Below are 13,152 nucleotides of genomic sequence, written 5' to 3' on the forward strand. Positions count from 1 at the left end.
GAAAAATCCTTGAAGGTGTGAACCTGAGTGATCAGTTTGTTCCTTTCTGATATTTCTTGCTGAAACTTTACCCCTGACAATGAGGAATAACAATTTTATTCATGTGATGTCCCATGTTATTTGCTAGGAGAGAATGTAGCCCTGGAAAAACTTGAAAAATCACTATTTTTGGTTCTGTAGGCAGTACTTTGGCCATATTCTGCCCAAAACTCATACCCAGAGGTGTTCAAGTGTATAATAAAAAAAAAGGGACAGAGCTACCTACAGTGGTGAAAAAGAAACATCATCACTCTTAAGGGCAAATTCAGAAAGCTGCGTGATACAACATTTTGTTTTGTTCTTTGATAACTGGAATGGAGGACAGCAGGACTTCTATCATATTCCAGACTGCTGACTCATCGTGGGGAAGAGGTCATACTTTCTTCACAGGCAGATAATAACTCTGGTTACTATGTACAATCAGGATGAACCTTAGAAAAGGAAAAAAAATCGGAAAGCTGTTCTTCCACGAAGAGTACAGTCAAACAGAATTTTAAGAGAAATTTAAGAAAACAAGGAGAAATTTAGCAATGCACTGTTTCTACAAGAAAAGCAAAACATGAGTTTAACATTGATAAAGATAAAATATATTACTGACTTTCTTTCATATCTAACATATGAATGCATATGTCCAATTAGTATAGAAACATGGTAACACAATTTAGGAAGAGGAAAAACATTATTTCATGTCTGATTATCAGTTATATATGTTTCTGCAGGATCAACTGAGGTTCATATTACTTATCAGTTTAATGTGCCTTTGCTGCTTTCTTCTGCTGGTTTTCATGTTTTCCTTGACTTGAAAGATTGCAATAAATAAATAAATAAAAATACCATTAAGAAATTAAATCAAAGAAAACGAAAAAAACCATCTTGTCTGATGCACATACATTCTGAAATATTTTTACTCTCAGGAAAAAAAAAAAGACATAAGGAGTCAGTGATCACTTAATCTCTCCAAAGATTCACTTTGTCTCCTAAGAATTTGATCAGAATTTAGGAAACAGGAAAAGCTGGAGAGGATCATTATTTTTTAAAAGTAATGAAAATTTTCCTTTGAAAATATGCATTCAATCCAGAAATAAAGTCTTAGGAAACTATTGCTGAGACAGTGATCATGAACTGAGAAAACCAACCTGTTTGTGAGCTTTATCTGTGCTTTTTGCTAATATAACTAATGATTTCCAATCTAACCTGACATTTAAGATACTTCTAAATCCCCTAACTTTTCCCTTTCTTGGCTCTCTTTTGAGTAGATAATCTATAAAACCCACTTATGTATGCTGTCAGAAACTTGTAAGTTTGGAAAAGAAAATAAATATTCTCCTTGTTCTACCTTTTGCTGTCAAAAGCATTATGTATAGAACTAATGCTCTGCGGGGCTTGTAAGGGCCATGTTGGTACACTGGCATTCATTTCTTTAAAACAACCATTTCTGTTTTTTCTGTCCTGCTCTGAGTTAACTCTAATTTTAACCATCTAGAAAACAGATATTTGCAAAAATATTTGGCCACCATGCATGATGATCACAAAGTCTTCCTATGTTCAAAATGAGCAGAGACGGGCCACACTGAGTACTTGAATCCCTATGTTTACTCTCTCTATGTTGTCTCCACAGACCTCTAGGTGAGGATGTTGCACAGTTCAGTGGAATTGTCTTTTCACAGTACTATTATCTTAATAAAATAGGCCGAGGGCATCTTCAAGCAAGCAAATTTGCATGGCACAGCAGATAATGTTCCCCAAGCACAATGCCATCCATCACAGCATCACACCAATCTTTGAAGTAAAGATAGTGTTTGGATATTACCACTTCTCAGGAAAATGACATTATTGAACCTTCTAAAAATGCCTTCAAAATAAACATTCCCCTTTTATGTAAGTGGAAGACTAAGCAGCTACATGGAACACTCAGAGTCCATCTTGCCAACAAGCACACACATCACCTGCTTTTTAACTGGAAAACCACAAGGACCTTAGTGTATTTGTCACTTAGCAGAAGCAACCCAAATGGTATGAAATGGACCACAGGATAGGCCAGCAACTAAGGTATTTTAGCATCACTTTTGTCCTGGATTGATGTGTTTTCCAAGTCCTACATCAGGCTGTACAACTGTTTTGAAGAGGAATCTAGTCCTTGCTTCCCAGGGCAGGACACATCTTAGTTCACATAATAAAGCCAGTAGACGATGTTGAAGAAGGAAAAAACCACTGGGAAGAATATGCGAGACCACCGATCTATGGCGTTCACATCAGTCAAGTCGGGAATGGTGATTTTCAGTTGGGAGGCGCGTCTCCGCAGGCGGCTCTTCTTTTGTGCCACATGTCGTTCCAGAGCATTTCGGCCAAAACTGTGCCTGGGTAAGCCCGCTTTCCGGTACTGGATGCTGGAGGCATCGTAGGCTAGCATGGTGCTCCGGGGGTCTCCGAGTCCCATCACAGCTTCAGATGTGGCCATTTCATTTTTTATCTCAAGGGTGCTCAGTAAGATGTTCTCGTGGGGGTCCATCTGCAACAGAGAAGAAGCAAATAAGACCATCAAAATAGTACTCCTCTACTGGTGCTGACTAGGACAGGCACACAGGTAATTTACGTTGTTTCATCACAGTGGCTAAGTGAATTGACTTTGTTCACACAACGTAAATGTGAATTTCGGCTCTGCCACTCTAAGAGATGAGCTTCAGTGTCTTCATCTGTTAAAAGGTATAATAAGTCAACACTGTACTATTATTGTAACTACAGAATATCATAATAGACAGAGGGAAACTCTGGTGGCATAGTCCATAGGGAGTTGCACTGTTAGCCCAAAGTCCATGCTTCTCAAGTGATTTTAACACAGTGGAGGCTAAGGAGAAAAACAGTCAGTCTCTTCTTATGAGATTTACAGTCCCAGAAAGCCACTGAAGAGTCAGCTCTGACTCAACAGTGATGAGTGAGTGATAGTTTGTTACCATGGAGCCCTTGAATGGTGCCTTAAATGAACCTCACATGATTGATTAAGCCCTGGAGCTCCAAGAGGTGCCTCAGAAGAAAGACGTGGTAATCTACATCTAGAAAAATCAGCCATTGAAAACTAGATAGAATAGTTCTACCTGACTTACACAGTAGCACAGTAGTAAAAAATTAGAACCAATTCAACAGCAACTGCTTTTTGTGCATTTTTAAACAAATATCATTCTTAGTATTTCCACTTAGGGGAACCAAGGAAATAGAAGATGTGGTACCACTTTAGAGAGCTTATAATATTGATCTAAACAAAAAGCATAGTAGTAAATATATATATATATATATATATATATATATATATGTGTGTGTGTGTGTGTGTGTGTGTATATATATATATATATATATATATATATATATACAAAGTATAGTAAAAGAGTTTCACTTAATGTTAAGGGAGATTAATCATTGTCCTGTGTTTGACACAGTAACTATACGCGAATTAATGACAAAAGACACAGATAAAATTAAGCTTTTACAGTATTTGTCAGTTAGTGAGTTGAGGGGAATTTGTCTAATGTCATTTAAGTGATGTTGGTTTTTTTCTGCATGAATTTATATCCTAATTATTTTTTATAGAGAAGTAACATTTTCATTTATTAATTGTTGCACATTTTATCCCCCTTTCTCCTCTACCTGTTCATTTTTTTAAAAGTATTCACTCATTGTTGCACAATTACCTACATCTTTGCCTTCCCCCTAGTCCTCTTTGCAAACTATATCTCTTATTCTGACTGTTGTCATACTTATAAGGACTAATCATATATTCCTTTTAGACAGCTTTTTCCTTTATCTGTTTCAAAACAATCCTAATTATCTACCCACTCCTATCTTATTGTCTTCTCAACCCCCCATGCCAAACCCATTTCTTTAAATTTATAGTTCAATGATATCATCTTAATTTTGCAATATAAAAAATAGGGTGGTTGCTGGTGTTTTGTTATGTGCTGTCATAACTGATTCACAGCAGTCCCTCCAGCACGTTTTCAGAGGCTATAAATCACAGGGGAAGACACTGCCTGTCTTTCTTTTATTGACCAACTGGTGGATTTGAACCACATGCTTTTGGGTTGGCAGAGCAACTCTTTACCCACTAGACCACCAAAGCAAGAAAAAAAAAATGCTGCCAGCACGTAACAAAATATAACAAAATTCCAAAGAGGGAAGTTGGAAATAAGAATATGACAGCACTGGGAGTGTGTTGGTGGAAATGAGTGTGGGGAAAGATGATCTGAGATTGATGATAAGAGGCCAAAACTAGAGAAGGTAGAAAGTTTAGTGCTGACTCGTTAAATTGAATTCGGAGCCTAGGATGAGTCTGAGGGAGCTCTGTGGGCCTAGTGGTAAGAAGGTGTACTGCAAACACGAAGGCATATGGTTTTACTCCACCAGTGACTCTGCAGGAGAGGATGGACAATCTACTCCAGGGCAATTAACTTCCTTAGAAAATCCACTGGAGGGTCAACTATGGGTTGGTATTGACTCCATGGTAGAAAAGAACAGGAACAATCTAGTTAGATGCAGGTTTGCCTTTTCCATCTTTGATGATTTCATTTGGCAAAGCTAAAAGGTGGACATGAACATCAACATCGTGATTCCTAATTTAATAAAGAAATCATTACTTTTGTTTTGGCTAATAAAAGAAATTTTTCTGTCTTCTTTTTTAAAAGGCCTCAATTGCCACAATATCATAAAAGGGAGTGACAAGAAGTTTATTATCAGTGACATACTATATAAGTTGTCATAGAGTAGGCAGATGTTTTAATTGCCCATAAAATTTTGAAACTCTAGAAGAAAGGATGACTAATGACAAGCATTGATAATAATAAAGTATGTATGTATGTATGTATGTATGCATAAAAAACACTGAATTGAAAGATGCCATATTCTGAACTTCATGAATTATGCAGCAGGCAAAGAGAATGTTGCTAAGATTATACACCAACAATTAACTTCCACAAGTGGTTTAATAGCCTCATATTATAAATTCAAATCTAAAATCTTTTGAAGAATAGAAACTATAAAATATGTTGGGGCATAATAATTCACCAATTAATCTCTGCCAACAAACTGCTTTCTGTATGCTTGGTTTATAGCAGCATTTTGATTAGTAGAAATCTTAAACAGATCTATTCTGAAAATGAACTTCAATCTATAATCTGCAGTAACCAAGGGTGCTTTGAAACAGATTCAACAGATAAGAGTCGGGTACTGGCTTTCATCTGTGTTCACTTGCCCTAGTGAAGAAACAGGATATCTAAAGGTACATATTATAAGCCAGTGGTTTGCAGAAAATGTCTCACTAAATGATCAGCTACACTTTGAAGCATATAAATCCACTGCAATTAAGTCTATTCTAACCCACAGTCACCCTATAAGACAGAGTAAAATGCCATATAAGGTTTTCAGAGCTATAAATCACTATGGGAGTAGACCGACTCGTCTTCCTGTTATAGAACAGCTGGCAGGTTTTGAAGAGCAACTTGGTGCTTTAACTGTAGCATCACCCGGGTTCCTTATTTGAAAAGGATGCGTATTAAAATTCCAAAAGTAATGTAGTTTTAAATAATTGAGCTGTAATTCAAATCTTTACCATTAGATTTTGAAGCTTAGGGTAAGGGATGTCGTTTCCCAACACTCAACAAGAACAAAGCTAATGAAGTGAGAACCCCATCATCTCCTGTTGTTATTTCCAGACAATGGTTTATTTTCTCCTCTGAACTTATTTGTTCACTCATACTCCAACTTCCTGGGAAATAGCCTTTTCATCAGAATCTCCTTCACTAGCATGCATTAAGATGTTTATCGATGTCCTATTTCTTTTCTGTTGAAAAATTGTACTAAGACGAGTTATAAATTCACAGCAAACTCTGCTGAGTTTGGGGGGGAAAGAATACAACAAAAACCTTATTTTTGCTAATGTATTTTTGTTAATGGCAGAGTTAAGGGAAGTTCCTTGCTAAGTGTAGATCAAATTTTCCCTCAATAATTAATTTAATCTCAGGGGATCTCCATTGCTTAGTCTATGACATTTAAGAAATAGTTTAGATAAATACTGAAGCACATTGATTTATGTATATATTGACTCATTCAAAATTGAAAGAAAGTATTTCTTGAACACCCTTGTACTGCCAAAGACTAGAGTACTAGGGTGAGAATGAAAGTATATCAAGTCTCCTTGGCTGTCTGGATCTTCAGAAAAACAAAACAAAACAAAAAACAAACAACTTTCTGAGACTAATTATTTTGGTTCTGGGCATTCTGTCTTCCTTCCTTTATAATGCTTTAATTTTATTTTATATTGGTTTACAAAAAAAATTTTTATACATTGTGTTTTACACAATCTTTCATTCTTATTGTATTTAATATGATCATTCTCATTCATTATTTTTTATCTCGAAAAAATGATTAATCCCTGAGTTTAAGCTTTCCCCTACCTCTGCTATATAGGGGAATTATGCTGATTAAGATAAAATATATGAGACATATTTGAGAAACCAACTTACTACACATGGTGGTTATAATATAAATGCAATACATTGTACAGATTCCAGTGACATGGAAAAAAATAATGTTTCACTAAAAGAAAAATAAACATAGTACTCTTGAAGTCTATCAGCAGTAGAAACAGTTGATGGGAATTCATTAGGTGAAGCAAATCATAGTCATGAAGTGCTTCTAGTGGTTACACAATTGACTACTAACTACAAGACTGGCAATTTTGAAGTAACCAACTTCTTGGGAGAAAGATGAGCAAATCTGATCCCATACACAGTGATTTTCACAAGCTGAAGCAAAAGCATAAAGGCAATGCAGTATGATGCATTTAATCAATTTATGAAGTGTTGCTTGTTGGCTTGTGTCAGATCATTAGAATATTATAACCTTGAAATATGAGCCTTTGTATAGGCTAAATTAAGGCTATTAATAGTAAGCAAATAAATTAACTTGAGTAAGAAAAATAAGATCTTGGCTGAAAGCAGAGTGTACCAAAGGAATGTTTATCTGTATTTCATTGACTATGCAAAGGCATTTGACTGTGTAGATCACAACAAACTGTGTCTGACTCTGGGAAGAATGAGAATCCCAGAAAATTTGACTGTGTTTATGCAAAACCTCTACTTGGACCAGGAGGCTGTCATCAGAACAGAGCAAGGAAACATGGCATTGTTCAAAATGGCAAGAGTGTACGCCAGGGATGTGCCCTCTCTCCATACCTTTTCAATCTATATACCGAAGATATTATACAGTAGGCTGGGTTCTATGAGGAGAAATGTCGTATTAGGATTGGAAGAAGACTCATCAACAATCTGCTTTATGCAGATGACACAACCCTGCTTGCAGAAACTGAAGAGGACCTGAAATGCCTGCTGAACAAAGTCAAGGACCACAGCCATCGATATGAATTGAAGCTCAACGTCAAGAAAACAAAGATTCTCACCACTGAGCGACTGGCAGTATAATGATAAACAGTGAAGAGACTGATATTGGTAACAGCTTTAGTTTGCATGGCTTCACAACCAACACTCTTGGTACTAGGGGCCAAGAAACCAAAAGATAATTTGCATTGGGAAAGTTTGTTATCAGGGGCATCTGTAGAGTACTGAAGAGCAATGCTGTCAGTCTGGAGACTAAGATACACCTGATCCAGGTCATGGTCTTTGAAATTACTTGATATGCATCAGAAAGCGGACTATGACTAGGGATGATAGAAGCCGAATTGATTCCTTTGAGCTGTGGTTCTGGAGAAGAGTATTGAATATACCGTGGACTTCTACAAGAACATACAGGTTTTTTGAGAGAGGGTGAAACCAGACTGCTCCTTAGAGGCAAGGATTCTGAAGTTTCACCTAACGTACTTTGTACATGTTGCAAGGAAAGGGAGGGACATTCTTGGAGAGGGGGACATCATGCTTTGGAGGGTGGAGGGACAGCACAAGAGAGGAAAACCATTGATGAGATGATTGATTCAGTGACTGAGGTAATAGGATTAGGTGTGTCAGAGATAGTGAGGACGGCACAGGATAGAGCAGGGTTCAGGGCTGTTGTACATAGGGTTGCTATGAGTTGCAAGTGACTCGACAGCACATAACAACAGGAAGAACAAAAACAAGAAAATAATGTTCTCAAGAAAATCCTTATACCATGAGTGCCTTACATATCACCATGAAGCTGTGAAGAATGATAAATCCTTTCTAATTTATTTATCAATTAACAAAGATGTGGATGATGCTTAAATAGGCTGTGGCTTATTCAATTGCATTCAAGACTGGAAATTAAGACACTATTTTCTTAACTAAAAAACTAATTTTGTCCACTACTCTTTAATATCTACCATCGTCACACACACACACACACACACACACACACACACACACACACACACACCCCCCTCTCTCTCAGTTGTCATCAACCCAATTCTGATTCCTGTGTGTTTCAGAGAAGAACTGAGTTCTATAGGGCTTTTCCAGTCATTGATCACTAGGTCTTCCTTCAAAGGCTCCTCCGGGTAGATTGCAGCCTTCAACCTTAATAGTCAAGTACTTGACTCTGTGCACCACCCAGGGCCTCCTATTCTCAATCAAGCCCTACCTTCTTCAAACTCTGACTCGTTAAGTCTCTCTTCTGACACCATACTACACAGTTCATTTATCCTGTTACCTTTGTGACCCTAAATTGTGATCTTTTTTAAAAAGACTATTACAGTGACTTTATAAACATCAGGCATTTGGGATTTCGTTCCTATTAGAGAAGTAAATATAAGTGCTTCCAAGTTCATAACTCTGTAAAATTAGATACTCATTTTGATCTGAGTTACTTACTACTAGCTATGAGACCTTGGGAAAAGTCATATAACTTCTCTGAAGTCAGTTTTCTTCTATGTAAAGAGTGGAAATATCAGTACCAACCTCCTAGGTTTATTTGAGAAGCTTAAACTGGATGGTGCATGCGACATTCTTAGCCCCACTTTTGCAAGTAGTAAGTGCTCCAAAAATTACATCTTGTTTTAAAACTAGATTCTTTAGAGACTAGATGAGATCTTCAATTTTAAATATCATAGGCTGTGTAAACAAACCAGGGTTTTGACATCCTTATATACTGTTGTCATGTTAATGGTGTTAGGTATAGTGGACTATATAGTTAGTATTTTATGTTTTTGTTTCCTTATGTAAATAGATAAATAAAAACTAATAAAGAAGTCAAGGGTGAGTTATCTCCATATACTGAAGTGACATCAGTAGATGCAGAGAGAGGTACACTATTGGAGCCACAGAAACTGTTCTAGATAGCAGGTTCACAGAGTCCACTGTGGGTCCACTGACATCATCTTCTTGAGCATAAAAGAAAATAGAGGTCAGGAGTTATGAAATAAGAAGAAAGCGGGAGATATTTCTGGAGCATGTGTGGTTGAAGAAAAGGCCTTGTTTGTTTTCCATCACACTTGAACATTCTATCTTCACACTCACTAATCTTAACAGAGTATGATTTGTGGCAAAGGAAGAGCTGAAGTCTGTCTTGTTCCCCTTAATAATCTGGCATGGCCCTTGGAATATAGTACATGCTTAAAAGATTCCAACTGTACACGATGAATTTTATGACCCTTAGTAGCTCATTTCACATGTTTTGGAGATATGAGTGGAAGGGAACTTATTTTCCATAAGAAGCTGCATGGATCTATCTACCTATCTAAACTTCCTTTCTTGCTGTAAGGATTTATCTTCTATTTTTACAAACATAGTTCTGGATGAGTATGCCTTTGTTCCTGAGAAATGTAAACAGCATTTCCCATAAAACTCTGGATTATTCCCACAGTTTATCTAGTTCATTCTAATGCCAAGAGAAGAACCTTAATGAACACAACCTCAATTTAAATACTTTACATATTGTCCTTCTTAAATTATCCCAGAATTATATAAAACAGGTACTATTCTCATGCTGGGTAAGTGAGAGGCAATGAAGTTAAGAAATTTATGTTAGTCCATACAATGAATATGTGGCAGGTCAAGAATTAGGCTGAAGTCTCTTATTTTGCTGTGTAATGCTTGGAAGGATGGGCAATCTCCTCCTCTCTGATTAATTGCTTCTGAAAACCTGTTGAAGGGCCAGCTATGAGTTGGTTCCAACCAACTCAATGGTACACAACAACAACAACAACAACAACTGTGCTTGGTGTAGCAGGCAACTCTGGTGGCATCATGGAGAGGTGCACTGCTAGCTAAAAGGTTCAAATCCACTAGGTGCTCCTTGAGAGAAAGATGGGCAATCATCTGCCTCTGTGATTTATAGTTTCAGAAATACGACAGAGGGTCAGCTATAAGTTGGTTCCAACCAGAAGGCACTGAATTTGAGTTCCAGATATGATAGGGAGTTACATGGAGATCTGCAACATTTTCCTTATTAAGAGGTATGGAAGAGTCTCTGGATTTAAATATGTCACTACAGGGGAGAGATGAAATATAGCTCAATTTAATGAAGCATTTTCAATTAAGTAAAGTAGGCATCTGGGATTTGATTACTGATCAATTCCCTACTCTACCAATTTATGTTTGGAACCACAAGTTTCTGCTTTCAGATCTTTGCTTCCTGGTCTTAATCTGATTGGTCCAAGCATATGCACATGACCTTTTTCAGAGCCATTGGTATGTCATGGACTTTTTGAATGGGCGCCAGAATGAAAACTCCTATATGTTTTCGCTGATCTATACCCAGTGAAAATTTATACCAAGTTTGAGCCTACTGAATCTGATGAGATTCTTCAACTACAAATGTTATCTAATTTAGCTATAGGAAGCTCTAGTGGCCTAGAGGCAAAAGCTGCTCTGCAATCCCAAAGGCAGGTGTTTTGAATCCACAACTCCATAAAAGAAGGGCAATCTCCTCCCATGAAATTAATTGCCTCTGAAAACCCACTGGAGAGGCTGATATGAGTACATTCCAACTTGATAGTACACAACAGACACCAATTTAGCCCTAGTGACCTAGTGGTAACGAGTTGCACAGCCAACTCAAAGAGACATGGTTCAATACCAGCAGTTTCTCTGTGGGAGAAAGACAGAAAACCTCCTCCTATGTTACTCATGGCTTCTGAAAACCTACTGGAGGTAAATTAGGTATGAGTTGGTTCTCACAACAACAGTTTAGAAAAAAAGTCAACACACAGAGGAAGAGAACCAAAGAGTTGATGCCTTGGAATTGTGGCATGGGAGAAGAGTACTAAATAGTTTCAGGGACTGTAAAAAAAAAAACAAAAACCAAACAAAAAAACAAAAACAAACAGATATATTTTAGAAAAGGTATTGTCAGAGTACTCTTTGGAGGCAAAGATGGCAAAGCTTCATTTTTCATACTTTGAACTTGCAACTAAGTGAGACTATTCCTCGGAAATAGGCATCATGTGTGGAAAGATGGTGGGTCGGTGAAAGAAAAAATGAATGCAATGAGATGGATTGACACAGTACTTCAGCAACGAACTCTGGGTGTCAGAGATAATAAAGATCGCACAGGGTAGGGCAGGGTACAGATGGGCTGTAGGGTCATACGGTCACTTTGAGTAGTACTTGACTCGACAGCATCTAAGAATAACTCACAGTGCATGTTCTAAAAAATGTTTAAACAGCTTTAATTGTACTCTCACTTAAAATGGAAAGAATTATAAGGAAAAAAGTATTTTAGTCCCTTATATTTCTCCATAATCTTGAAATACAGGAAGGGCCAAAATTATGTCAGTTGTAGCAATAATTTTCTATAGCTCAATTTAAATTGGAGCTAAGAAAATCCATGACTTATAGTAATACAATTTTTGTTATAAAGATATAGAGACCAATGTTGGGTTTAAGTATTTTTCTGAGACATAAACGAGCAAATATCTCCTGGGTTTTTCTATTGCTGGATGTTCAACTGACTACACTCTTTCTCTAGTATTATTTAACGGCCATTTCCCTTAAAAAGATGTGAATCATGCTGGGAGAAATGTTATAAGGTTAAGGGCAAACGTATCAGTGAAAATGAAAAGATTATTGTACGTATGGATCAAAGGGGAAGAGAGTCTTTATGTAATTTATTATTTCTAGCGTGCAATAGTAAACTACCTTTTAGTTCATTCTCATTATTTTTGTTTCTAGAAAGGAACAATAATTTTTACAAATGTGAAATTCAATAGCAATTATCATCCCTTTCTCCGCCTTCAAAATATCTTTTTCATACTGTGATTGCTTGCTGTGAAGTTTTTAAAAGAGAAACTAATGCATCAGAGCAGAACAAGCTGTGTTTCTGTTTTACAGGGCAAGAATCTGAAACTCAGAAAACTGAAGTGAGTTACTTAAAATCTTACAGGTTATAAATAAGAGAACAGATAAAACAACTCTGGAGTGTTGATGACCATTTCAAGGCAATGATCCTCCATGCTATTTTTCACACTATCACAAAGACAACCAAAGAAGCCTGACTCAGGTAGTGGTTTTGAGGGTGCTACAATGTATTGCAAGTGCTTCTGAAATTTAGACCTGGATCAAAATCTGCTGGAGGCCTTGTTGAAACACAGATTTAAGTCCCAGTCCCAAAGTTACTGTATCAATAAGTCTGGAGTAATGCTAGAGAGTGGGCATTCTCACAAATTCCCTGGTGATGCTGGGCTGCTGGGTGGGGATCATACTTGGGAAACCACAGCAGCAGAAAGATATGACTTCAAATAAAGAAGTTGCTGAGGCAAGAAAAATAATGAAAAAGCTTAGATTTCGGACCAGAATCTATCTAATCACTGAGTAGAATAGCAGCTTTAACAGAGTACTTTAAAACAGCTTTCATGGAGAAAACACAGGCTGGTGGGTTTTTTTTTCTTGTGTGTGTGTGTGTTTTTTTTTTATCTTTTGCAACAACTGCTTCAAGTCCTCCTTAGTTGCAGCAAGCAAGGTTGTGTCTATATAACACAGGCTATTGCTGAGTCTCCTTCTGATCCTGATACCCCATTCCTCTTTAGAGTCCAACTTCTTGAATTATTTGCTCAGCATACAGACTGAATAGTGATGGAGAGAGACTACAACCGTAAAATACTCTCTTCCTAACCATGCAGTGTTTCCTGGCTCTGTTTGCACTAAAGCCTCCTGGTCTAGG

General features: G+C 37.1%; 1 protein-coding gene across 3 annotated transcripts in view; it reads right to left on the reverse strand.

Moving 5' to 3' along the window:
• Positions 1-1,983: 1,983 nt before the first annotated feature.
• GABRB2 (gamma-aminobutyric acid (GABA) A receptor, beta 2) overlaps positions 1,984-13,152 on the reverse strand; it is a 369,112-nt gene continuing 357,943 nt past the window's right edge. For 2 of the 3 annotated variants that reach the window (XM_006897044.1, XM_006897042.1), the window contains exon 10: positions 2,201-2,548. In XM_006897044.1, the coding sequence (XP_006897106.1) occupies positions 2,201-2,548 (348 nt within the window). Of the gene's footprint in view, positions 2,549-13,152 lie in introns of all 3 variants that reach the window. The other variant, XM_006897043.1, reaches the window with a different exon arrangement.

This window comes from Elephantulus edwardii, unplaced genomic scaffold (genome assembly GCF_000299155.1).
Source record: "Elephantulus edwardii isolate Elephantulus edwardi_28Jun2011 unplaced genomic scaffold, EleEdw1.0 scaffold00197, whole genome shotgun sequence".
NCBI classification, from domain to species: Eukaryota; Metazoa; Chordata; class Mammalia; order Macroscelidea; family Macroscelididae; genus Elephantulus; species Elephantulus edwardii.